Source organism: Camelus ferus, chromosome 17, assembly GCF_009834535.1.
Source record: "Camelus ferus isolate YT-003-E chromosome 17, BCGSAC_Cfer_1.0, whole genome shotgun sequence".
In the NCBI taxonomy this organism is placed as follows: Eukaryota; Metazoa; Chordata; class Mammalia; order Artiodactyla; family Camelidae; genus Camelus; species Camelus ferus.
The window spans coordinates 47229554-47256957 of record NC_045712.1 but is presented as its reverse complement, the minus strand read 5'-3'; the positions used below and the strand labels follow the sequence as shown (position 1 = coordinate 47256957).

The 27404-nt window shown below is 42.2% G+C and overlaps 2 protein-coding genes across 13 annotated transcripts in view; one reads left to right on the top strand and one right to left on the bottom strand.

Annotated features, from left to right (window-relative positions):
* LOC116657289 overlaps nt 1-27404 on the bottom strand; it is a 319209-nt gene that overhangs the window by 291583 nt on the left and 222 nt on the right. For 10 of the 12 annotated variants that reach the window (XR_004312422.1, XR_004312419.1, XR_004312421.1 and 7 more), the window contains exon 2: nt 24548-24746. The gene's annotated coding sequence lies outside the window, so the exon portion shown is untranslated. Of the gene's footprint in view, nt 1-10596; nt 10878-24547; nt 24747-27404 lie in introns of those variants that run through there. The other 2 variants (XR_004312420.1, XR_004312424.1) reach the window with 1 other exon arrangement.
* Nucleotides 27346-27404, top strand: part of TGFBR2 (transforming growth factor beta receptor 2) — a 54834-nt gene continuing 54775 nt past the window's right edge. The window contains exon 1 of the mRNA XM_032459375.1: nt 27346-27368. Within this exon, the coding sequence (XP_032315266.1) occupies nt 27368 (1 nt within the window). The 5' untranslated portion in view covers nt 27346-27367. The remainder of the gene's footprint in view (nt 27369-27404) is intronic.

Genomic DNA, 27404 nt, shown 5'->3' with positions numbered 1-27404 from the left:
TATCGTTTGAGCTATGGCCATATAACCACCCCACCCCAACCCCAAAGTGGGCTCACAGTTTTGAAGGCACTAGCTTGTTATCAGCCCCTTTGCCCGGCAAAGTAATAAGGCTGCCTCTTTTCTTCCAAGCTCCAAGATCTGGTCTCTGAGTTATTTGGCTCGTCAGGGGGCCGACCTTTCGGCAACCAATGTGTAATTTAAAACATCTGATTACTGAGTGAAAAGAGAAAGGTGATTCTAGGGGACACTAGAGGTCACGACATTTGGAAATAGCTATCAGAAAGCTACATCTTACAAGGCCAGCTTCGTGGACAGGGAAGGGTCAGGAGAGCCCAGGTTTCTGGTTTGCGGGAAAGGACAAGTACTGGTTTCATTTACCGGTCGAAGGAAAAACTAAGTGGTGAGGAAGATCATGAATTCATCTCTGAGCATATGGAGCTTGAGATACTTGGCGGGCAACCAAATGGAAAATACATGTGAACAGTTGCATTTAAATCTGAGAAGCTCAAAAGATAACTCCAGCCAGTCACACGGACACAGACGTGAGAGTCAACTGTAGGGAAGGTGGTTCAGGACAAGGGAGTGGATGAGACCGCGGTGGCTCTACTTCTGTCTCTTATGAGGTCCTAGAAGAGTGAGGGGCGTGGCTGATAAAGGCGGGATCCCCAAGACCCCGGCTGTGACAGACCCCACGCACGCACGGGGCCACGCTGAGGACCGCGGGCTGGGACGGCTACATCCTCCCACAGGCTGGGCAGAAAGCGTCGTAAAGACGGAACAGGCAGGAGGGGGGAAGTGCCTAGCAGATGGACTATGAAGTCACTAACGACAGATGGTGAACAGGAGAGGGAAAAAAAAAGAGAAGGCCATCTCCCCGGGGCAGTGCTATCGAGACCTTTTTCCCAGATGGGTTTGTAACAGAGGAACCGCTCTGAAGAAACAACAGAGGAGAACTTGAAAATGGGAGCTCCCTGAAACAATCAACCCCACTTCCTGGCACTGGGGTCTTTTGTCAACCAACAGGAACACGAGAATTGCCCTAATGGGACGGAACAATGCCCTATTTACTCTGATATCCTGTCTCCTGCCGAGACTTATGCCAGGTTCCCTGGAGGAAGGACTACACGCTGCAGTGAGCACCCCATTGTGTGCCACTGGATGGAGTATGGAGACAATGCGAAGGGTGGTTTTCTTCCTGCAGCACGTGGAATGTGTAAACAGTATCCAGACATTTGTCCCTCTAACTCGGCTTTCTAGGGACCTTGGTGAGCAAGATTTCTGAGGAGCAGAAAATATGCCATGAGTGGTGACAATGCACACACCACCAAGTATTTTATTATTTTCAATCGCCCTTTGGGGTCTTTGTGCTTTGCCTTCTTTCCTCTCCCAGAGGACCACATTACCACCTTTTCTGAGCTTTTAATTTTGACCTTGGGTAAACGCTACATATTCAATTTTCCACCCGTGCATGTGGAATACTAGTAACTTCTAGAAATCCATATTGATTAGAGCCATTAAAAATGTATGATCTCTAACTTTACCTGGAGCATCAAGACAATAGTTCTACTTATCTCTCCTTGATGTTTATTTATTTATGCAGCTCTTAAAAAAACCAATTTTCACTCTGGAATGCTCCAAAAATCCCAACTGAATTCTTGCATTTCCTACTACTTACATTATTTTCTCAGATTCTAATGTTTACTCAATGAACTTTTAAATTTTATACTATTTTATATCTATTCATGAGGTTTCAAAATATACCAGCAATTTTAATTTCTTAACTGAGCCATATTTTTTTAGAATTACCTTTTTTTCAGTTATTTACTTGTCTATATTTATTTTTGGTTAATGGAGGTACTTGGGATGGAACCCAGGACCTTGTACATGCTAAGCATGCACTCTACCACTGAGCTGTACCCTCTCCCACGAGTAACTGTTTATTCTTATAAAAAGAAACGTCAAAGTCTCACCACATATTCTCATTATGTCTGGGTCCCTGGTTCTGTCCACAGTCTGCAGCGCTAGTGATGCGACGCCCTTAAACTATATAACTTGGAATCATTTATATGGTAAGAGGTCCAGGAAGATGGATAAAAACTCACATGCTCTTCCAAAGCAATTTGCTCTGAAAGGAATACTGTCACTGAAGTGACAATAGATCTCATGAAAAAATATTCCATTAGAAGCACCAGGACCTGGGGCAGATTCATCTTCAGAGTAGCTCACAGGGGTAGGTGAAAAATCAGCAGAGGATGAAGGGGCAGGAGTCATTCACAGTCCATCTGCTCTCTCACTTGTTCTGACCAATCTCTCTTGTCTGATTCTGTCATTTGTTTTTTAAAAATTCCTATTTTTTCCATTTTATGAGAAGTAACTTTATTGAACTCAAGCCCTGCGCTAACTCATCAAATGCATCAAATGCAAAGGAACCTGCCCATAAAACCTGAAGTTTATAGTAATGCAAACAACTTGGGGAAACATCCAGAAAAGAAAATTATATCATATGAAATAAACCAGAAAAGGAAAAGACTAGCAAATGAATCCTATCTGATGGAATCGCCCAAGCTCCCGTCAACAGTCTTAGCCCCACCATGCTTTGCACAAAGGGTAGAGCTTCCATGTAGTGATGTAAGGGAAGAAAAATCCTTTTTTCTTCTACTTTCCAAGATTCAATGTCTGCGGCCGGCGAATCAAACTCATAAAAGACAGATTAACAAAAGAAAACACAGTTTTAATTATGTATGTGTGCACCAGACTTCACAAAGGAAGATGTGGCTCCAGGAGGCAGCCAGGTGATGGAGGCTTATGGAAAATCTTACACTAAACAGACAAAAAGGGGTTGGGGGCTTCCTGGGATGGGAAGAAGGTTTGGGAAGGCCAGGGAAGAAAAGTATGAGAAATAAGGGTTGTCTTGTTACGCAGGTTAGAATCTTTCAGGTGATAAGAGTCCTCTCTCTTCCTGATACATAGACATCTCTACAAATAAAAATTTCCTTTAGAAACGGAAATTTCCTTTATAAAAAAGGAAACCGATACTCTATTTTTAGGCAATTAGGGGGAGGCTGAGAGCTTTCCCTGAGTCTGCTGTCTCTCAGCTGCCTTTAGCGCAAAATAATCCTGACTGGCCCTCAAATTGGCATATTTTGGGGTGGGACGATCTGGTTCCTTTCAGGGACGTATTGCCATAACTGAATAAAGGTGAAAAGCATCACTTTCCCCTTTGCTTGCCTCGTGGAGAATGAACAGACTTTATTTCATCTCAGGAAAACTGTTAAATAATTAAAGAATATAGTGTGCTGCATTATTTGTATAACGAGGATTCAAAACACTCTTCTGCAGACGGTCACACAGTGAAGACTCCACCAGGACTAGGGTAAGGCAAGGGAGGCTTCTAAGGCACACAATTTAAGGACACTTTCTCTCATTTGGGGTCACATAGGCAGCCCTGGGAATGAGCGCCTACTTAAATCTGGCACCCCCGACCCCTCCCTCACCTCTCCTTTCCTGACCCCCATAAATCTGTTATGCTTTGCAGGCCAGATGGTCTTTTCTCCACAGCATGCAACGCTATACCCGGAACACCACGTGAACGGGCATGGCTGTGTTCCAATTAAACTTTATTAACAAACACAGGCGATCGGCCAGATCTGGCCTGGGGGCTATAGTTTGCTGACTGCAGTTTTATGGGAATATTTCAAATGAATGTAAATATTACATTATTTGATTTGCCCATTAAATTTCATCAGTATGCAGAAAATGCGCTATGTCAGCCAATGATAACAACTTTCTAGAATACTGAGTGGACTTACATAACGCTGGAAGTTTCCAGAATTGGGATCCAAACTGTCACTCACTTCTAGGTGAAGACATGTGGATATTTACACACCTTTTTAAATTTCTTTCTTTTTGGTGGGGTGGGAGAGGCTTTTACCACCCACCTCCTAGCCCACCTGTCAAAATGCTAATTTTTTTTCTTTAAAAGCTAAATTTCAAAATTGCTTCCTCTATGAAACAGTCTCCCTTGGTCTCATCTCCCCAGATATGAAATTACTCACGTTCCTTCTTTGGTGATGATATAGCCTTTGGCTTGGAATTCTATACCAGAAGTCTTCAAACAGCCATGGGATTTAATTAGCTATACTACATATATTTTAAAAATAAGTATATATATATATACACATACTAAATATATAAAATAATTTGCCTTGATTTGTTCTTAAGGTTTTACAAAGCACCACTGGTACAAATCTCTCTCATGCCCCTGCGCTCCAAAGAGAAGGGCCCAGAAGCCGGTAGCTTGTACAGCAGACTCTTGGCTCCAGGCCATAATCACAGCCCACACTCTCTATTTTAATAAGCTGATATACCACCCACCAGTGAATTATTATGCTCTAATTTTCTGATGCTATGTAACTCATAATGAGAATCCTCTAAGTCCAAACATGCTACCCTTTATTATAAAGAAATTAATTGCAAACGATTTCTCAAAGTTATTCAGCCGAATGCTATGACATCTGGGCTTCTCTTGACAATAATCTGGGCGGGGTACAAGGGAAGAAAGGGCATCAATGAGCCAAGAATGGTCAGGAGTTAATGATTATTATATGTAGGTGCTGGACACATGGGGGCTTCTGTATATTTCTCTCCAGTTTTACGGATGCTGAAATGTTCCAGCAATAAAATAATTGCAATTCAGCTAAAAACCAAAATTATTTTAAAGTCTGTCTTTGCCTTTGGTAAACACATTTTTCTTTACAGGGCAATTCCCAGGGAAATAGGAAGAGAGGAGAGAGAGAGAGAGAGAGAGAGAGAGAGAGAATCTCAGGGGGAGGGTATAGCCCAGTGGTAGAGTGCATGCTTAGCATGCACAAGGTTCTGGGTTTAATTCCCAGTACCTCCATTAAAAAAAAAGTACACGTGTAAACTGAATCACTTTGCTGTACACCTGAAACTAACATTGTAAATCAACTATGCTTCAATAAAAATTAAAAAAAAAAGAAGTTTGGCTAATGCATAAACATGAACTGAAAAAAAATTAAGTGTTTCTTATTGGATTCAATTTTCAGACTTTCATCTGTCTTGCCCTAACTCCTTCTAGAACCTTCATCCCAATGGGTCAGTGCTTATGTTCACCACTCTGGTAGTTTTCTTAACTGTCTCAGCCAAAAGCAGAGTACTGTGACATAGCGGGATGGAGGGGACCCTCTCTCACTGACACCAGCTGGATATTGAGTGGGTAGTAGAGACAAAACACTGTTCGAGGTGCTGTGTATTCACACGTTTAATCATCCTTGTATCCTAATGCATAGTTAAATCCTGTTTATTACCCTATTTTAGAAAAGATAATATGCAACTTGACCAGGGATACAGTTTGCAAACAGAGGAGCTGGGATTAGAACACACACACCCGCCTCCAGAGCCCCGACTTAGCATCACTATGTGTCATATGATAGGAAAGAAAACGGCTGGCAGGATTTAGAGAATTTATCAGCCCCGGGTTCTCATTCTTCAGCACCTGACTCTAGTTTCCAGTTCTAATCACAATTTCCTCCTTAGATCACGGCTTTTGCGTTTTTGCAACGTCCTCCACGGACCGCTTCTTGTCAAAGGCTCATGGTCAGCTTTGCTGTGGCCTCAAAAACTCGAGAATCTCAGTGGCTCACAACAGCAGCTTGCCACCCTGAAGACCACCACCTGTGCAATTCTTCTTAAATCTCACTGGTCAAACTTGAGTCCCAGAGTTATCCTTGTGTTCAGAGAAGTCTGGGTCAGCATCAATTTTTTTTAAGTTTTTATCTGGAAAGAAGTATAGTCACAAGAAGTTGCAAAAAATCATCCCAAGGGGCCCCCTGTCGCCATCACACTGCCTCCCGCAAAGGTAACAACTTCCATTACTGATACATGATCAGAATGAAGAAATTTACATGGACAGATTGCAATTAATTAGACTGCTGACCCAATGAAGGTTTCACTAGATTTTTTTCATGAAATCGTTTTTCATTTTCCTTCTGTGTCTGTGTATATAGTTCTGTGACATTTTATTGTCTGTGTAAACACATATAACTATGGCCACCGTCAAGATACAGAACAGCTCCGTAACACAAAGGCGCTCCAGGAGATGGCTCTTTTTAACTACATACATGGCAGCCCTGAACAAAATCAGGGATCCTGCCAGAAAGGAAGAAGAGAAATGGATTTAGGGTAGGCAGCCAACAGTACCTGCCACAAAGGGAGGCTATTTTAAGCAGATGGAGTTTTCCATAATCTTGGAGGTATGAGTAGGTTCCGTCCACCCCCAGTCCTTCCTCCTGACACATATATTCCTTTTGTTCCATAGAAATCTCTCAAACACACGCCACACAATTTGAAATCTCTCACGCGGTAGGGCTGTCATGACCCCACTGAGATGTGGAATTCATGGTTTCAAGAAACAGCAAATATACGTCTGAATTCAATACCACTAAAGCCACCCAAGAGACCAATGAAAGAACAAAGGGGTTTTGTTATTATTGTTCTGATGACAATAAGTCCTTGACACGAGACCAAAAGGCAACAAATAGAGGGAAACGAAAAACCCAGAGGGTCTCACATTGCATCATGTTTGGACAGGGAACTGGGAGTAAGGGTGATCAACCAATTCCAGAATTTCCTGAATGAAATCCAGCAATGTTATTACCCCAGGACTGGAGGAACATTCTTTCTTGTTGACTAACATGAACGTTCTCGAAGTGCCAATAATGAGGAGAAAGGAGTACAAAGAAACTTGTAGAGAATTTGCACATTCATAGTAGGAAAAATATATCTTTTTTATAATAAAGTGGTGATCTAGTGAATAAAATGATTCTTTGAGATGTGTGAGCCACTCTAGCAAATTAACTGGACCCAAAGAAGGGGGCATGGGAACCTCTGATCTACACCCAACAGTCAGTCAGAGCACAGGTGACAACCTGGACTTGCAGTTGGCATCTGAAGCCGAGGGCAGTCGTGCAGGACTGAGCTCTTAACCTGTGGGACCTGACATGATCTCCAGATAGTGTCAGAAATGAGTTGGATTTTAAAACAGCCAGTGGATGTACCAGAACTGCTTTGTGTGGGAAAGGCTCCTCCTTGTCCCTCCTTATTGCCGTTGGGTGTGGAACATTCTGGATGGTTTAGTTCCATGCCCTAAATAGGATCATCACATTCACGTAATGCTTTCTCTGTGCCTGGCACTCTAACACACTCCGTTCCCACAAAACTCTAGGAACTAAGTGTTACCATCCCTACGGGGAAACTGAGGCACAGAAGGATTATATAACTTGTCCGTGGTCATTCCACCAAGAGGCAGCAAGGCTAGGACTCAAAGCCAGGCAGCCTGGCATCAGACTCTATGCTGTTAATCTTTATACTAAAATCACAACACTTTCTGGGAAAAATTAGATTCCATCTATTTGAGCTAGGCAAGGGTTATCGGAGTGTGCTCCCGAAATCTCCTTTTAGTGGTCTGTCGTCCCCCTCCTGCCTCACTTCGGGCTGTCTGACAGCTCCAGGAAGGGCCATGTATGCTGGCAGGAGGGGTGCCGCCCGCCAGCCAGTGTGCAGGAGCGCCTCATCTCACAGCCTGACCCCACTACACAATGCTCCACTGACAAGGATCCTCGAAAAAACACATCCTTCCTGACATTAGAATCAGGAATAGTTACAATTGTTCTGAACAATTGGCTGGCTTTGAATAATGATGACTCGGTTTAAAACCAAATACGCGTCCCAACCCCAGAGGGTCTCAGGTACTGTGTTTTCTCTCTTCTTGTCTCCAGGCTCTATGGGATGCCCTAACCCTTGTTTCCTTTCAGATTCCATCCTAATTCTTCTTATGTAATGTGTCTATAATTGGCAAATACTTGTAAGTTTTTCTAAACACATTTCAGAGTAAGACAAGGTTGAGATCAATCAATTAATAAAATGATGGGTAAGAAGATAGTTTTCAGGTCTTGCGCAGGTGACAGAATTCCACTTAGGATGTTCTGATAGTTTGATCTTGAATCTGAGGTGTGTCTGTGTACAAATTATACCATGGTTCATCCAGTTAGAAACTGAAATATTACTTTAAAAAAAAAGTTTCCTTGGGAAAATATTCCACTAAGAGAAGATGGCGCAGAGAAGAAGAAAGAGGCTTGTTGTGGACGACGTCAGTGAGAGAATGCTCTTGGGTAAACGAAGCAAAAATACTAAACTACAGTGAGACCTAAAATTCAAGACATCGATTTTTAACGAGTCTGGAGTAGGTTCCAAGGTCAGTCTGTCAGCTCTGCCGGGAACACGTGGAGGACTGGTGTCTGAGGTTCTCTTGGACTCTGCCCTGGGAAGGTGAGCGGCTGCTGTCACCTCCAGCATCACTTCCTTGGGTGATGGCTCCCATGGGCAGCCAGGATGGAAGGGAAGCTCTCTTTGGACACCCTCCTGCCCTCATCAGGGAGAAAAAAATCCTTCTTAGAAGGACCCAGAAGACATCCTCTTTCATCTCCATGTTCAAAGCTCTCTGACATGGCCATTCTTGGCTGCAAGGGAAGTGGGAAAAGCAACATGGACTTTACCATCCTTCAGAGTGGAAAGCAAGAAGGCAAAAATTGAGCTGGGAAGAGTCCTTAAGCAGCCAAATACTGCTGTTGGCCACAAGAATTCAATAAAAACACTGGTTATATAAAATATCCACTAATGAGATGGCTGGGGCTATGGCTAATCAGAACAGACAATGGCCTTGAACAGCTGGTTAGACTGAAATCGGGTTTGTCCTGATTAGTTACAAGTCCCCCGAAACAGCAGTGAAATTCTCACAAGAATATTTCTGTTAACTTTGTAGTTCTTCCCAGGAGGGAACCAGGAGGACTTCTGTTGAATTACGCTGGAGGAGACAGGTGGGCTAGTTGTCAACAGCTCGGAGCGACTTAAAGACTTAAACAGGGAAGTGCCAAGACGGCGGAGTAGAGAGACTCCCAGCTCACCCTCTCCCACAAACACACCAAGAATTGCATCTACAAACCCACTGAATCGCACAGAACACCTACTGAACTCTGGCAGAGTGTCTCTCGCTTCAAAATGCAGGAGGATTCTCACAAAATCTGATAAACAACAAGTTCATACTGTACAGCACAGGGAACTATATTCAGTATCTTGTAGCAACTTACAGTGAAAAAGGATATGAAAACAAATATATGTATGTTCATGTATGACCAAAACATTACGTTGTACACCAGAAACTGATACAACATTGTAAACTGACTATACTTCAATAAAAATATATATGCACAAAAAGAGACTTAAACATAAGAAAAAACACTATAAACCTCCTAGAAGAAAGCATAGGCAAAGCATTATCCAACATACATCTCAGCCATGTTCTCCCAGGGAAGTCTCCCCAGGCAATAGAAATAAAAGCAAAAACAAACAAATAGGACCTAATTAAACTTACAAGCTTTTGCACAAAGGAAAGCTTTTGCAAAGGAAACCATAAGCAAAACAAAACGACAACCTACGGAATGGGAGAAAATTTTTGCAAAAGATGAGACTGACAGGGGCTTAATTTCCAGAATATATAAAGAGCTCATACAACTTAATAAGAAAAAAACAAACAACCCAATCCAAAAATGAGCAGAAGATGTAAACAAGCAATTCTCCAATGAAGACATACAAATGGCCAATAGACACATGAAAAAAAATGCTCAATATTGCTAATTATCAGAGAAATGCAAACAAAACTACAATGAGGTATCACCTCACACCAGTCAGAATGGCCATCATTCAAAAGTCCACAAACAATAAATGCTGGAGAGGGTGTGGAGAAAAGGGAACCCTCCTACACTGCTGGTGAGAATGCAGTTTGGCCATCATGGAAAACAGTATTGAGATTCCTCAAAAAATACAATATAGACTTACCCTATGATCCAGCAATCCCATTCCTGGGCATATATCCTGAGGGAACCCTAATTCAAAAAGACACATGCACCCCAATGTTCATAGTAGCACTATTTATAATAGCCATGGCATGGAAGCAACCTAAACGTCCATTAACAGATGACTGGATAAAGAACTTGTGATATATTTATACAATGGAATACTATTCAGCTATAAAAAGAATAAAATAATGCCATTTGCAGCAACATGGATGGACCTGGAGATCATCATTCTAAGTGAAGTTAGCCAGACAGAAAGAAAAATACCATATGATATCATTCATATGCCAAATCTAAAAAAAAGACAAACGAACTTATTTATAAAGCAGAAACACTCACAGGCATAGAAAGCAAACTTATGGTTACCAGTGGGGGAGGGTGGGGGGGGGAAGAGATAAATTGGGAGTTCAGGATTTGCAGATACTAACTACTATATATAAAATAGATAAACAACAAGTTCATACTGTATAGCACAGGGGACTATATTTAATATCTTGTAGTAACCTGTAATGAAAAAGAACATGAAGGCAAATATACGTATGTTCATGCATGACAGAAGCATTAAGCACCAGAAATTGATCAACACTGTAAACTGACTATACTTCAATAAATACACACATACACACACACACACACAAACAGCTCACGGGGATGCTTCCTGGGTTACCTCTTAAGGTTGAAGGGCAGGTCAAAGCTGCCAGTTCTTAGAATGACCACCTCCCTCTGTCAGAGCATCTCTGTACTTGAAGAACAACCTCTTTCTCTACTGAGTTTAAAAAGCACTTAGCTGCTAGCAAAATGTCTGATAAACATGGATAATCTGTTACAGCTTTAGTGCAGGGTTTCCCAAAATGTGCTCTGCATCACAGTCCTCTAGGTCGCTTGTCTAAAATTCAGTTTCCTAGATCCCATTCCAGGCTCATAAATTAGATATTCTGATTCATTGATTTGGAGTAGGGCCCAAGTTCCCATATTTCAAGCAAGACCTGCGGTTGAAAACCCACAAGGATTCTGTATAACGAATTCTGTCCTAAAAAGACACCTATTTCAATAATTAGGGATGTGAAAATAGTGTAAGTTACAAGGATGATCATCCCTTTGTCGTTAATGTCGATTTTTTTCTTCTTCCCTAAACTCTTTTGTCTTTGACATTTAGCCTTGAAATTCTCATACAGATTGTGAAATTACATTCCTGGTTTCTCTTGGCTTGCGTCTATGTATGCAAATTAAAAAGTGAACTATTCACTGCAAGTGTTATGTATAAATCATTTCTTGGTCCCTGCCAAGAATGCTTTGTTCCTTTCACCAATGAGGCAATATTTTAGAATAATTGTTTTAAATGACAGATGCAGACACTTTCTTTTCCAGGAGTTAAATAAAAACAGGCAAGTACAGACAAATGCAAGGAGTACTTTGTGAACGGCTGAAATTCGGGTACCCTTTTATGAGATCATAGCAGTGAGAGGCAGATTAAATTTCAAGCATGGAGACTTCCAGTATTGCTCCTGTGATTGCAAAGCAGTCCTTTGCACTAATAATTACCTTCTCAGTTAATGTGATTGGCCCTAAAAATCCAACAGAAACGTCCTAAGAAAATTATAGTTTCTTTCTGTTTATCCCAGTACAAGAGGATAAACTGTAGATTAATTAAATGCTCTCGCTTCAGTTTCTGCGTGGTATTGGTTTTCAATTCAGAGTTAAAGCTTATGCTTTCACACTAAAAAGCCTGTTTATAGGATCACTTCTAATCCTCTTCTGAAAAGGTTTAATTTACAAAGGAGCATGCTCTCTCCTCCACTTTAATTGTTCACAGCAAACAATGCAAATGAAAATGTCCTTTATGGCATGGAAAATTGGGGAAGAGAGAATTCTCACACACTGACTTGCAATACGGGTTTTAATTTCTCCGGAAATGGCATTCTATTTGAATAAGTGCCTTCTCCCACCACAAAGGGAACATGGAACAAAAGAACGAGAGAGCACAGGTTTCTGTCGTAGAGGTGAGCCCACCAGGACCCAGCAGGATAACAAGGAGCAATAGCTTTGATTAATGACTAAAATGAGGAATAATTCTGTTCAGGCTTTATTGCCCCTGCCTTTGCCTTCTCCGGCTTCCTGCTTCCCTGGGTCCCCTTCTCAATTTCAATGCCTTCCCATCCCTTGTTAACCTTTGAAAGTTCTTTGCAGAGTTTCTTTAAAATAATATTTTGTACATTCTAGAAAAATACCAAAGCAATAACAGAAGAAGAACTAAAGTGGGCAGTAAGAGTGAGCTGCGGTGAGTTGCAAGTTAAAAAAAGAAAAAAAGCATCCGTAATAATTAACTGCTCAAGTTGGAAATGCTAGCACGCATGCACACACATACACGCACATGCACATGTATATAAAAAGCAAACAGTAAAGACAGTCCTTATTTAATGTATCCCTTTAAAAAGGGTATGGCTCTATGTCTCATCATAAAAATAAAAAGGCTTATTAGCACGAGACGACGCTGCACTTTCATTTTCTTTGTCTCCTTTGGGAGTTTCCCTTTGTTTCATTTCCATTTCTATTTGTATTTATGTCCTAATAGCCAAAGTCAACTTGATCCGAAATGGAGCGCAAAGCCACGGCACAGAATGGAGATCACAGATGAAAGGTAACCCCCTCTTCTCCCAGCCTGGTGGACGAGATCTGGACGGGTTAAACAGATCCGGACCAAACCAGCAACGCACTCACTGACCCGGGAAAGTGCAAGCTATGAGCTTGGCATCAGATCAGGTTCTTTGGATGCCCTGCTCAGGAAATACAGCCAAGCCTCTCTTCTTCCAGCAAGGTGGAACCATGAACAAAACCCAAGGATTGGAATGCACACCAAGTTTGGAGACCATAAACTGGCTGGCAGATTTACCTTGTTTGGCTTATATAGGTTTTCAGTATTTTAAATTCATTGCCAACATTTCAGAACATGAGGTTTAAAATAGAAGAGACAATTGATTTTTTTTGTTTTAATGGAGGTACTAGGGATGGAACCCAGGGCCTCGTGCATGCTAAGCACACACTCTACCACTGAGCTACACCCTCCCAGTGATATTTTTTGAAAACCTAAAATATTGGGCAGCACTGAGCCTGCATGTGGCAGTGACTGGCCAAAAAGAAGTAGGTGGTCTATTCCCTTTGGACAGAAGGTGGGCGGTCCCTCTGGTTCTCAGTCTCCACCCCCTCCCTCTGGGCGGCGGCCTGCTTTCTGCACTCACAGTCCTGCCGGCCTGGCCCCTGTGGCCATCTGCACGTGTGCCTCCTGATCCAGCGTGGCATCTGCGCTCTTCCAGGTGAGGAGACGTGGGTGTAGGAACTGAAAGCCATCGCTGAAGCTGCAAGTCAACAGCTGAAGCCAGCTTATCCGTCAGTAAAATGAGAACAGCAGAACACAGTGTGTCTCACTCCCCTGCACTGAGAAGGTGACCTGCTGTCACCCCTGACACCAGGGAATCCCAGAGGGCAGGTGGGAGGCAGAAGTCCTTACCTGGACACACTTCTGCTTTCTCCCAGGAAACTTAGTCTCATTCCAGGAATTAGATGTTTATTGTTACTGTTACTAACAACATTATTAACCTTACTGGAAAGGCCAGGCCCAATTCCAAGGGCCTGATTAGACAAGATTCAGCTCTACCATCTAACAAGATTGCCCGAGACCAGGGGCACACCAAGGGAGGCCCAGGAGTGGCTGGCCCTCACCGCAGTCAGTAAGGCAGGGATGTGGTGCCCACGGACAAGGCTAAAACAGGAATAAAATGGACTAACAGTCAGCCTACTGTGTATTAACGCCACACGCTAGCACATCTGAATAGTGCCAGTGATACTGAGATCTTCTTCCCTAAAAAAACTATGTTGCTGCTTAAGTTCTAAGCACTTGTTATGGTTATAGTTGAATTTTTTAAAAGTATATATATAGAAGCAGAAAATTAGCATATTTTATTATTTCTACATGAAATTCAGAAAATCCTCAGTCAGACAGCCTGACCCAGAGCACCTAGACCCAGCTATACGAATTCACTTTGACAGTCACTTGGGGACGATCTGAATCCTCCGAGCTGACTTCAGGCTGAGCTCCTGTTTCTCGGCCCTGCTGTCCTGCATATCCCTCAGTTTAAACAGTGGCTTGGAAATTAGCAATGATGGCACGGTGATTTGCTGAGACAAGAAACAGAACTTGAGCAATGAGTTCTGTCACTGCCTGGTGTTTCGTGTTTACAATTCAACGGCAGAAACACGGATTTAAGCCCTTACCATCCATCACTCTCTCCTGAAGAAACAAATACATGGGTAATGGCATTGGGGGAGATTTATTATCAAATGGAATTTTTATCATCTCGGCCAAATGGATCCTTCTGTTTAAGATTTTTTCATAACTACTTCAGTATATGCTGAACTTTTTGAAATTAAAATTAACCAAATGTGTTCTCTGATCAATTGTGAGTGAAACAGATTTTTAAGGATCTAGCTAGCCCCTTTGTTTTTTTTAAGGAATGTGTTAAGCTTAATTTTGATGAGGTTATCCACAAATTAACAGAAAGCAAGCCTCAAAAATCAACCGTAATGTTATTATTCATTATGAATAATGAATTATGAACATTGAGTGAACCATACATCTTCCCCTTTGTTCAAAGAATACATTAGTGTAATTAAAACGTATAATCCATTATTCTGTGTTTCTCTTTTGGTCATTATTGTTACGAGGATTGTTACTAAAAATAAAATTCTATCTAACAAAGAAGGATATTGTTAAAATAGCACAAGCTTTGGGTCATAATTATGCTAGATTTTTCACATTGTGAGGTGCCAACCTTTACCCCAAACTAGAGTCCCATGATTTCTCAGATGTAGGTAGCAGGTTTGTTGTTTTTTTTTTTTTATCTGTTCTGCATGTGGACTGGATTTAGTGCCAGCCTATTATCCACAGTGGAATTCTCTGCACTATGAAATTTTGTCAGAGCTCTGAAGACTTGGAGAGTAATTCAGTCCTCAGTTGACCCCCTCTCACTTTGCTCACAAAGATTCATGTCAAGAATAAATGTTTGCATAACATAACAGTTGCTACCAGCAGACACGAGCCACTGTAACATAGGGGATGTGCATTAATTACACTGTATCTACTATATTTCAGGTACCCAATAAACTCCACTGAATGAATAGACAGATGGATGAATGGATGGACAGATGGATGGATGGACAGATGGATGGAGAGATGGAGAGTGTCCTTCACCAGAAAATGACACTTTGTGAATATGTGAGATTGACATGCCTACTAAGTGAAACAGATACGTTTGAAAGAGTGAGACTTTTTCTTTAATAGCATAAACTCTAACCCTAATGTCACTGATACCACTTTAAATCTATACCTCACTTGTGTTAAGTCTCAGTAAATCTGACCAAATTCTTTGAAATCCTTGAAAGCCAACAGCCAATCAATGATACAACAGTCTAACACAGTGCAGAATTTCTCAGACTTCCAACTTCATTGCATACTACTTCATATTTTTACCTGAACTATTTTACATTATTATTTATGTGATTACTTAGTATATATTTTTCTTTAACTCTATGTACTTTTAAAAACTTAAATATGTATCTTAATGCTGTTATAAGAAATGAGACCCATGCACATTTGAGCTTTATATGCCTATTGTATTATTTTTCTAATGCAGTCTTAAATAAACACATAAATATTGAAATATACCCTGTCTGAGAACTGAGATCACCTTGAATATCACAGGAAACACCAGCACAGCAGAACAGACATAGGCTTGGGGAAAAAAAGTAAATGGGTGTTCAAGCCAGAGCTTTGCCATTTCCAAGGTAACTTAAAGTCTTTAAATGTCAGTCCTTGCACAAATATGGAAAGTAAGGAAACTGACCTCAGGGAAGATTAAATGAAAAATAACCTATGCAGATCGCCCAGTGGGAGCCGCAGCTGCTGCCGTGCTGTTGGTATCTCATCTTTTAAACAAACCGTGTTCCTTCTTCCTCCGCCTCCCCCTCTCGCCAAAAATCTGTTAACCAGTCTTACTCTAAATACAGCCTCACAGAACCACAGTGGCCCATTTTATGCAAAACAGGCATCCATCACAGCAACTGCATCAAAGGAAAATAAACGTGAAGAATATAGAAACAAATAAGGCAGCTTTGGGGAGCGAGAGTCGAGAAGGGAGAATTCTCCTCCAAGGACCGACCTCGCCTCTGCCACCCGGGAAGCACCACGTGCGCTCTCAGGGCCTTGGGCTCTTTATCTGGTAAAACTGAGGGAGTGAATTCTTTTTCCATGTAAAAGACTAGTTGATGAAATGTTCACTGCTGAATTCACCATCCTTTTGCCTTCTTGACTTGTCTCTCAATCCTTGTCTTTCTAATTCTTCTCGTGAGGGTATATGTAGAGTCAACTTCCCTGTGAAAGATCTTCTACGGGGGTTCCAAGAAAGGATTTTTCAAGTGCAAACAAGTTTGAACTTGAGGTCTCTTAACGCTTCTCGTACTGAACCATCAGCCCAAGCCCTTATTGGGCTTCTGGGTGCCATTCACCCAGACAGCACCAACTTGCTTTTATTTATTCTTATCTCTTCATGGGACTTGCGCTCTCAGGGAGAACATAGGTTAAAAACAAGAGCCGAAATCAATAGCTAGAATCTGAACAGTGAGCAGAAATTTTAGTTTACGTTTATTTTTCCCCCCACCAAGAGAGAAAAGTGCTTAGAGATTTGATGGTACGGTACTGGCCTCCAAAGCATTTAATTAAGATGTCTGAGGCAGATAATAACAAATGTGGAAGGCTCCTCAAATGATCATCCTGTAGACAGCCCAGAAACAAACAAACATCAAAGCCAGAAGGCACGTCTCTCCTCCCACCCCTCCGGCCTTCGGACTTAGAGGGCTGGGACCACACGTGCCCACAGGGGTCAGCCCAGTTGCAGCTAGTAGAAAGAGTCCACCGTCAGGCAGACCTGAGTTCTAACCCCAGATCCACTGCCATCAAAGATAGATCTGCAAGTTACTCAAGTTTTCTGACTCTCAGATTCTGTCTGTGAAGATGCGGATTACGCGGGGTTTTGTGGAAACTGATTAAGAAATGGTTCTGACTACTTATTATTGTGTAATGCACCACTCCAGAATTCAGTGGTGTATCTGTTGCTGAAGAATCAGCCTCTGTTCCCCGATGGCTGAACTGAGAGTCGAAGGCAGAGTTTGGGGAGAATCTGAAAAGAACAGCTTTATCGCTTTGTCAGGGAAAGGCAGTCACAGCAGGCTGATGTCGTAAAGACTGTGAGCCCGTCTTGAGGGAAGCGTCCTGGGATTTCATACAAAATTGGGAACAGGAGGGTGACGACCATCAGGGTGCGAGCAGGGGCGACATTCCTCTCATCCTGATGAGAACTTGCTGTTGTTATGAAGGAATTGTGGAGGGTCTGCCTGTTTTCCTGAGGTTCAGTCCCTGACCTTCTTTCAAGACTTCTAGGGTAAAAGGATAAGTTATTCTAAGAAAACAGGGCACAGGGAGGGGAGCGTGTTAGTCGTAAGATCCATTTAGCTGCAGGGACAGCTGAACAACCCTGTAGCCATCGTGCTAGTTTCCTACTCTTTCATATCCATGACTATCTTGTTTTGCTTATGAACTTTGCAGGTCAGGAGCTGGGACAGGGTGCAGCCAGCATGGCTGGTCTGTGCTGTACTGCCTGGAAGCGCAGCTGGAAAGACTCAAATGGCTGGGGCTGACTTGGGTGGATGAAGCCTGGAACTACCTAACGACTTCTTCACTTGCATGTTTGGTTCCCACGCCGAGGTGATCCAAGCGGTCGGGGCTCACAGGATCTCAGGGCCTCTCCACATCATTTCTCCAAAAGGCCTCATCATCATGGCAACCTTAAGGGGCTTAGAGTTCCCACATGGCAGCTCAGAGTTCCAACAGCAAGTGTTCCAGCACAGAAGGTGGAAGATGAAATGTCTTCTGCGACCCAGTCTTGGAAATCATGCAGCATTATTTTCACCACGTTCTCTGGGTCGTGGCATACACACAGATACTATATTTAAAACACACTATATCTAAAAGCATCAGGTCCACACCTGGCATATTATTTAACGTGTGGTAATACTGTAGATCAGAATGCCCCTAAATCAATTTCCTGTTGTAATAATAGTATAATAAATAAATGTTTAAATATGTGAGCACACCCTTCCTGAGGTACCTTCGTATCTGTTAATTCATTGTGTTGCATCATCCCTGTCGAAGCAGGAGAAATCCTTTTTCATGTTTTGGAAATAACATTCAGAGAACTTACATCAGTTCCCCGGGATCACAAAGCTCGTAGGCAATGTAGCTGGAAACCAAAGGCAGGGGATCTAATTCGTAATGCAATTGGTTTCACTTCACAGAGTGAATGAGCATAAATGCACTCAGTTATGTATGTATGCAGTTTCCTTTTTTGTTGAACTGTAGTTGATTTATAATATATTAGTTTCAGGTGTACAGCAGAGTGATCCAGTATTTTATAGATTATACCCCATTTTTAAAGTTATTGTAAAATATTAGCCATATCCCTTGTGTTGTACAATATATCATTGTAGCTTATTTATTTTATACGTAGTAGTTTGTACCTCTTAATCCTGTCCCCCATCTTGTCCCTCCCTGTTCCCTGTCCCCACTGGTAACCATTAGTTTGTTCTCTGTATCTGTGAGTCTGTTTCTGTTTTGTTATATTCAATTGTTTGTCTCATTTTTTAGATTTCAAGTATACCTGATAATATCATAATTTGTCTTTCTCTGATTTATTTCACTAAGCATAATACCATCCTGGTCCATTCATAGTTGTTGCAAATGGCAAAATTTTATTCTTTTTTAAGGCTGAGTAATATTCCACTGTATATATACACTTTTTCTTTATCCAGTCATCAGTTGATGGACGCTTAGGTTGTTTCATATCTTGGCTGTTGTAAATAACGCTACCAAGAATATTGGGGTGCATGCATCTTCTTGAATCAGCATTTTTGTTTTCTTTGAATATATACCCAAGAGTGGAATCACTGAATCATATGATAGCTCTATTTTTAGTTTTATGAACCTCCATGCCAGTTTCCATAATGGCTGCAGCAATTTACATCCCCATCAAAAGTGAACTAGGGGTCCTTTTTCTCCACATCCTCGTCAGTATTTGTTATCTGTGGTCTTTTTGATGATGGCCGTTCTGACAGGTATGACGTGGTATCTCACTGTGGTTTTAATTTGCATTTCTCTGATGATTCATGATATTGAGCATCTTTTCATGGGCCTGTTGGCCGTTTGTATGCCTTCTTTAGAAATAATGTCTATTCAGATCTTCTGCCAATTTTTAAAATTGGGTTCTTTTCTTTTGACTTCGAGTTGTTATATTTTTGATATTAACCCCTTATATTTATTAGATATTAACCCCTTATCATTTGCAAATATTTTTCCACTTCAGCTGGTTGCGTTTTCATTTTGTTGATGGTGTTCTTTGCTGTGCAAAAGCTTTTTAGTTTAACTAGGTCCCATTTGTTTATTTTTTCTTTTGTTTTCTTTGCCTTAGGAGACAGATCCCAAAAAAAAATATTCCTGTACCTGGATATCTGTTTCCTTCTTCAGGGTTAGGAAGTTTTCGGCCATAGTTTCATCGAATATATTTTTAACCCCTTTCTCCCTTTCTTTTTCTTCTGGGACCCCCATCATGTGAATGTAAGTATGCTTGATGTTGTCCAGAAGTTCCTTAAATTGTCCTCATTTTTAAAATTTGTTTTCCTTTTTTGCAGTTCTGATTGGGTAATTTCCATTATTCTATCTTCCAGATCACTTACGCATTCCTCTGTACATCTATTCTGCTGTTAATTCCTGCTAGATGGGTTTTTTTTTTTCTAATTTCATTTATCGTATTGTATTGTTCTGACTGGTTCTTTTCGTATTTTCTAGTTCCTTGTTAAAATTTTCACTGTGTTCATCTATTCTTTTCCCAAGTTCAGTTAGCATTCTAATTACTAATGTTTTGAACTCTAACTGGTAAATCATCTGTTTCATTACTGTTTTTTCCCCAAGGTTTTTTTTTTCCCCTTTTTCTTTCATTTGAAAGAAATTTCTCTATCTTCTCATTTTACTTAACTTTCCCTGACTCTATGAAATTAGGTGAAACAGTTATTGAATCTGATCTTGAAGGAGCATCCTTGCTTTGGAATGTCCCTATACAATCTGCATGTGCCCAGTGGCTTTGGTAGGAGGGCTGAATCTGCAGTGAGCACAGGTCATGTCTTCCCCAAGCGTGTGCTGGCAGCTATCACCTTGGTCGAGGTGGGGCTTGAGGTAAGGGACCAGAGCCAGAGTCAGGTGTGAGCTGTGTATTACAATGTATTACAATGAGTGTATAATGAAGCTCAAGGTCTACTGGGAGTTGAATCTCCCACCATCTTGGTGCTAATTGCTGTGTCATTCCTTGATTGGCTGTGCCCTGCCCCCTTCCCTCCTGTCTCACTGGCTCAGACTGGATGTGGAGCCTTGGACAAGCCACTGATATCTTGGAATCTCAATTTCTTCATCTGTCGAATGGATAAGCATTTACCTTGGTAATTCTAATAATAATTCCTGCCTGCCTTCCATCAGGTGGCTTTTACAAGAAACCCTTTGCCAACTTGAAAAATGCTACACCAATATTATTTTTTAGGTCTGACTAAAGCCGCTACCCTTCACTCAGAAGTAGAATTTTCTGTACAGAATTGTTATCTTTCTGAAAAAGTATCTAGGCAGAGGACCTGATTTGAAAACGTATAGAAGTTCTGCAGTAAAACCATAATCTAGTTTTCTTAGTCAGAGAAAAATGTCCTGGAGAACATGGGTGTTTGCCAGAGAAGAGGCAGAGACATTTCATGGGAGTAGATGGCTGAGATGAAAAAAGTAGACCATAATAAAAGGTAAATCAGGCAAACAGAACATTAAGTATTGCGAAAAGAGCTCAATGTTTGCATTGTTTTTCAAGAGTTTGTTTTGGGCGTGGAGACAGAATGGTTAATGATAAATTTCAAAGGCAGCCGCTCGGAACGACTTCCTGTGAAATCCCATAGAACTGGTGGCATTCCGATAGCCTTTAGGTGGGGTGTGACCCCACAGGGCAGACGCTGTAATGTCACTGAGACTTCGAGATAAGCATTTACCTTGGTAATTCTAAACGGGCAGGAACCAGTGAGTCCACTGGCAACCTCAGGAAGGAGGCAGCCCTTTGAAATGCCTGCAGCACCAGGGGCTCGTGCTTTCCCCATGATTCAGCACGTTAATCATTAATAACCTCCGAGGATTGTCCAGATGATTATGTAGGAGCACGTAGCACACTGGGAATTCTTCACCCGATACACGCAGGCTAAGGGTTTTGTTTCGAAACAGTCTCTGCAGTCGTTCCTAGCCATTAATTTAAAGTTTCTGTGTTTATAGCACGGCTGGGAACTGACCAGTTTGTCATTGGCGAATATTTGGTTACCTTTGGTAGACGAGGGGGAGCTAGAAAGGGCGAGAACTACCTTCCCCTACCAGGGAACACTAAGCAAAGAAAGACGGTCTCAGACTGACTTCTGCTCCACGCACAAACACTTTACTAACAAACCAGCATCGACTTCCTCTGTGGGAAGATGCAGACTTTGCTCTGGGTCCTTTCAGATATTCTGAAAGTATTTTGCAGGAAACAGTCACTCCAGGAAATCGACAATTTTCTAGCAGTAGAATTCAGTTAATCTGAGATCAAGGGTCAGAAGCTCCCACAGTGACTGAACACGGGGTACTGGGTTAGGCCCGGAGCTCCACTCCTTCGAGCCAGTCTACAAATCCTGCACACCAGTTATTTCATCCCTGAAAATTCATTTCTGACCTCCTTTCTGTCAAGTAACAAACCCTCTGGACTTGATCAAAGATAAGAGACGGCTCAGGTAGGGGACAGGAGGTATAGCTCAGTGGTGAGTACATGCTTAACATTCACGAGGTCCTGGGTTCCATCCCCAGTACCTCCATTAAACAAAATGAAACAAAAAAACAGCAGCAAAAAAAGATGGCTTAAGTAGTGGCAAAAAGTAGAGTCTTTTGATAAAAGCTTCCTAAATGCTACCATTACCATCCAAATACCTATTTTTAACTAGACTACAAAGTTTTTACCAGAAAATCTCACCATATTCATTGGTTCTAATTAGCACACATGCACATTACCTGTTCAGAGCTGTGTAATACCATGGATTCAAAGGATAAATTCAATGTAGCTCTTAAAATGGTCACTATCATTTCTCTGACACCAACTAAATAAATTCACTCTCTCTCTCTATATATATATTTTTTTTTCAAGCCATTGAACTTGTACTGTTAAGTGAGTTTGTACTTTTGTGAAACGAACCATTAGAACAGTTCGCTGTGATTAAAGTAATAACTTCTGTTTGATTAAGTTTCTAACTTTCAAGTCTTGTAATTTGGTTAATAGCTATTTACTCAGTTGAATAATTTTGGAGCTTGGAAAATAACGTCAAAATGAGAGTGAAGTTGCACAGCATCTCCAAGGAAGCAAGTGCAGTCGGCCCTCTGCATCCACAGATCCCACATCTGAGGATTTCAACCAATCACAGACGAAAAGGACATAAAAAAATTCCAGAAAGTTCTAGAAAGCAACACTTGAATTCTCCCAAGCTGCCAGCAACTATTCACATAGCATTTACGTTGTATTTACAGCTATTTATGTAGCATTTACACTCTATTAAATCTAAGTTACAGCTCTATTATCCTCCTCATCTCTCACCCACCCTGATAAAGACCCCCATGCTAGTATTTGCTGAATGAGAACCCTGATTCCAGTGGGAGGAACTACATAGACACAAGGCAAAGACCATGAATTCCGGGGAGGGGGAAGCTGAACTGGAGCCAAAACACCCAATCTAAAATCCTCTCCAATTTCTACTCCAGGCCATCTGAAATCTGTGCATTTTCTTACCCACTCCAAGCTCACACATCTTGTCTTTACACGGCCGATCTGCGTATCCATAACATCCTTCCTCCCGCCTTCACCTGACCATCCTTCAAGATACAGCTCAAAAGGCATTCCCCCCCCCCCCCCGCCTTCTCTGACTCTCAGGCTGGGTTAATGGCCTCTGGGGCCTGCTTCCGTGGCACCCCGAGCTCATCATCATTGTGACAATCCTATTATCAGATTTACCAATGTTATCTGTTTACGTATCTATGTTTCACATTAGATCATAAACAAAGCCTAATGAATGCCCTTCAGTTAAGGCTCGGATTACGTTCTCTGAGTCCTCATATCTTCGGTGCTTAACCTGGTATTTGGGTCACAGTAGAGAATCAGATGCTGGTTGAGTGAATGAATGGATGGAGAGTAGGTTGAAATCGTAGCCTGAAGGCAATGGGAAGCCACTGGATCATTTTTAATGTGGTTGTTATTTCTAGAGGGGAACATTGTGGCAGCCATGAAGGATGGAGTAGGAAGGGTGAGACTCAGGTATGAAGATCAGGAAACTGATGTATTACTACGTGAAATAAGAGACAGCACTAAAATGTCACTGCTGGCCATGAGAACAAGCAGACTCAACAGATATTCAGGAAGTAACTGTGTAAGAGGAAAGAACAGAGCTGACTCCATATTACACCTGTTCCTTTGGCTCTGCCTCTGTGCTGAGTCACGCTGGTTCTGCACCTTTTGTAAAAGAATGTCACCTAGAGCCTGAAATACACAGGACAGCTCATTCTCGAGGGTCTGACCTTTAAGGGTATAACACTTTCCCATTCACTATAGAGATAAAAAGTTGCAGAACAGAGAATAGCATTTGTCTGGTTGGAGGTTTACAGGGACATTGTGACTAGACCTACTCACACAGCTGCAAGAACAAAAGATCCCAGCACCAAGAAGTCTGCAACAACCACATCTTCTCCTTTTTTAGTATAAAAGGAGCCTGAATGGGGAAGATGGTTCTCTGGGATATTAGTCCCCCAACTTCTAGTCTGCTGGCTTTCTGAATAAAGTCGCTAATCCTTGCCCCACCACCTCGTCTACCAATTTACTGGCCTGTCGAGTGGTGAGCAGTATGAACCTGGACTCGGTAATAATAGATCCTAATGCCTAGTTAGTTCTGGAGGGTAAGAGAGAGGCAAATTCAGAGATGGTTTTTATGTTTCTGGCTTGGGTTACCCATTGGAGATAGAGCCTCTTTTTTTTTTGATATGGGGAGTGTACCCAGGGGCAGATATTCTGGAGTCCAATTTAAGTTTAATGAGCCTGTGGTACCAGTGGAACATCCATGAAAAGAGCTGAGTAGACAACTGGAACAACTGTAGCGTAGGGGAGAAATCAGAGCTTGGCAATTAGATTTGGAATCATCATATCTCAGTGAAGCCGCAGAAGCAGATGTGGCCCCCAGGAGGAGTGAGAGGAGAGGCAGAGAACAAAGTGGGTGAGCACAAGCACTGACCAAGGAGTGGAAGAAAGCAAACCTGTAAAGATATTGAGAAAGAACTGCCAGATAAGCATGTAAGAAGGCGGCGGGCTGGTTTGCTGGGGCTGCCATGGCGAAACACCGCGGATTCCGCGGCTTAAACAACAGAAATTACTTCTTACCGTTTCAGAGGCTGCACGTCCAAGGTCAAGGTGTCAGCAGGTCTGGTTTCTCCTGAGGCCTCTCTACTTGTCTTGCAGACGGCTGCCTTCTTCTTGTGACTTCACGCAGCTTTTTCTCTGTGTGTTCTTATGTTTTTTCCAAAAGCAACTATTTGTGCTTTCTGTAAACATGTGGCCCAACTGCAGTTTCTATTAATACCTGTGCAGAATAGAAAACAAGGAAATGGATTAGGGAAAGAGATTTTAATTTTTCCTCCATCGAAGACAAGAAACACACAGTAAATACTGTAGGGCACGGAGTGGCGTTCAAGTTGAAAAAACAATCTGGGTTTTCAAGGACTTTGCAATTGCTGGGGCAGAATTTCAAAAAAGTAAGTGAGTAACAATAGCACACTCCACGTCAGCATGGGACAAACATAAAAATATAGGTTAAATAAGTTAAATGTTCCTGGGTTTTCCCTCGGGGAGCTGAAGGGATCACACTAGGCTGGAGGAACCACAAAATGTTTCCTGGAGGAGCTGGCATCCTGGATGACCTGAAGGGTTGGGTGTCCCTCACAAATTCACTACTGGTCTGCTTCACAATGAAACAGGAAGGAAGGGGCCAGGGCACGGCCATTCAAGGAATGACACAGCAGTTAACACCAAGATGGCAGAAGAGTCAACTCCCAGTAGACCCTGAGGCCCCAGATGGGGGGAGATTTGACTCCCAGTAAACCTTGAGCTTCATTATACGCTCATTGTAATATTAACATGGTGAATGGCACTCCCACAGGTGCCATGACAGTTCCCAGGCTGACCATAAAAGGTCAAAAAGCGGGCGGTTGCCTGATTCCTGAGAATCTCAGCCCCTTCCCCAAAGTAACTGGAATAATCCTCCCATTTGTTCGTCAAACTGCGATCTGCATGAGTTTTCGTGTCTCTGATTTCTTTGTGATGCTTTCTAAAAGCCGAGTTTGCACTTGGCAGTGCTGAATTCAGACTCTCAATTTCACGGGAGATTGAGGATTAAATCAGAAATGTTAAAGGCAAACGAAATTAAAATCAACATTAGTCCTGTCTGATGACAGAGTCCCTCAGTTAAATATTCCACCATGGAATCAAATACCTCACACCTGTGGCCTTAACAATGTAACACATCTGTCTTTGCAGTAAATACAGAAAAGAAGGCCTTTGGTACCAACTGGGCATTTATTTGCCTCGGTGTGTTCTAGGGAGTAAAGAAGTGTATGTATACTGCCCAGAGGAACTTGGGTGTATTTAGAACAAAAGGAAAAACAAAACCAAACCACATACTTCTCCACTTTGAAGAAAAGGTAGTCATAGTGATATCCTACTCAGCTAAAATCTAGCCTGTTTATATCTCCATTTATTAGGTAATAGAATGCCTTTTCCTGAGTTATTAAATAATGAGAATGATTAGCTACAATTTTTTTCCAAATCTTGATTATCTCCTTCGTTCATTCATCCAACCAGTATCTAGTAAACACCTACTATGTGCTAAGTCCTGGGGGTACAAAAGTGAGTAGAGGAAAAGATCTCTGTCCTCAAGAAATTTGGACTTCATCTGGGAGAAGGGAAAGGAAAGAATGACGCAGATTGTTATAAAACTACAGCTGTAGAAAGTATTAAAAAAGGAGAGGCATATGGTGCCAAGAGAAGCTATAATAAAATGTCTACTCAGAGAAAGCTTGCCCATCAAGGAAGTCAGATTCACCCAAGGGGGACCAGGAGTGCACTGGGTGAAGAGACAAGGAAGGCCAGAGGCAGCGAAGTTACCCGGGGGACGGCTCTGTGCGGGAGGCACCCAGGGGTACCTTCTAGAAATCTGGACAGGCTCTCAGCAGAAGAGAAGCCCAAGGGGAAGGCTGCAAGAGAGGAGGGGGCCTGATGGCAGTTAAAGGATCTGGTTTCTATCTTCTTTCTCAAGAGCAGCAGGAAGCCATCACATGATTTTTAACAGAAGGGCTGGTATAATCAGGGTTGCATTTGAAAAGCTGACTTTAGCTCTGACTTGCGAAATTGATTAAAAAGGCCTAGGAAACAGGCCCTGACTGGGGATGAGTGGTTGGGAGACATCCTGCAGGAGGCATGGCCATGGCACGGGCAGTGGCTGTAGCGGAAACGGCGAGAAAGAGATTCTGAACTGAACTTTCCTCCATCACTCAAGTGGCTTTTGGCAAGGCTGTCGGTGGGAAGGAAGATGCCCAGCCCTGGTGATTTCACCGCACTTCCTGCCTCCTAAATTCAAGAACTAGGAAGTGGTCTTTTCCTAAAGGACCCATTGAGAGGAAGCGTCGGCGCTGGGTTGGGACAATGATCACAAGACTTAAGGTTCCAGGATCAAGCAAAAGAGCTCTTAGATGGACTGGGAGAGCTATTTGCCATTATTCCCAGTAAGCCTGGCCACCTGCCTCTGCAAACAAGCTTTCTCTCAGATAAAGGAGTTTACTGTGTAACCTGCTGGAAGATGTCTTGACCACAGGGCTGTACGAAATCTAAGTCTTTGGGGGCTGGAAGTAGGGTGCGCACGTTAAGTCATTATCCAACCAAGACGCATGGGAAAGAGCAAAGGGGGCTCCTTCACACCTGATAACACTCTGAAGATAACACTTCCCGCCATCATCCTCGTGGGATGCCTTAATCCTTTACAACTGCTCACTGAGTCACCCGCAGGAAGAAAGGGCTTTGGGGCTCCACCCGAGCTCTTCAGAAATGCTGCTTCTTGGGTTCTGAATCAGAATCCGCGTTTTAGCAAGACTTTCAGGTGGTCCACAGGCACATTCAAGTCTGAGAACAAACTTCCGGATTTCCACCTCCAGTAAGAAAAATATTTCACCGCGGGGACGGGGTGTGT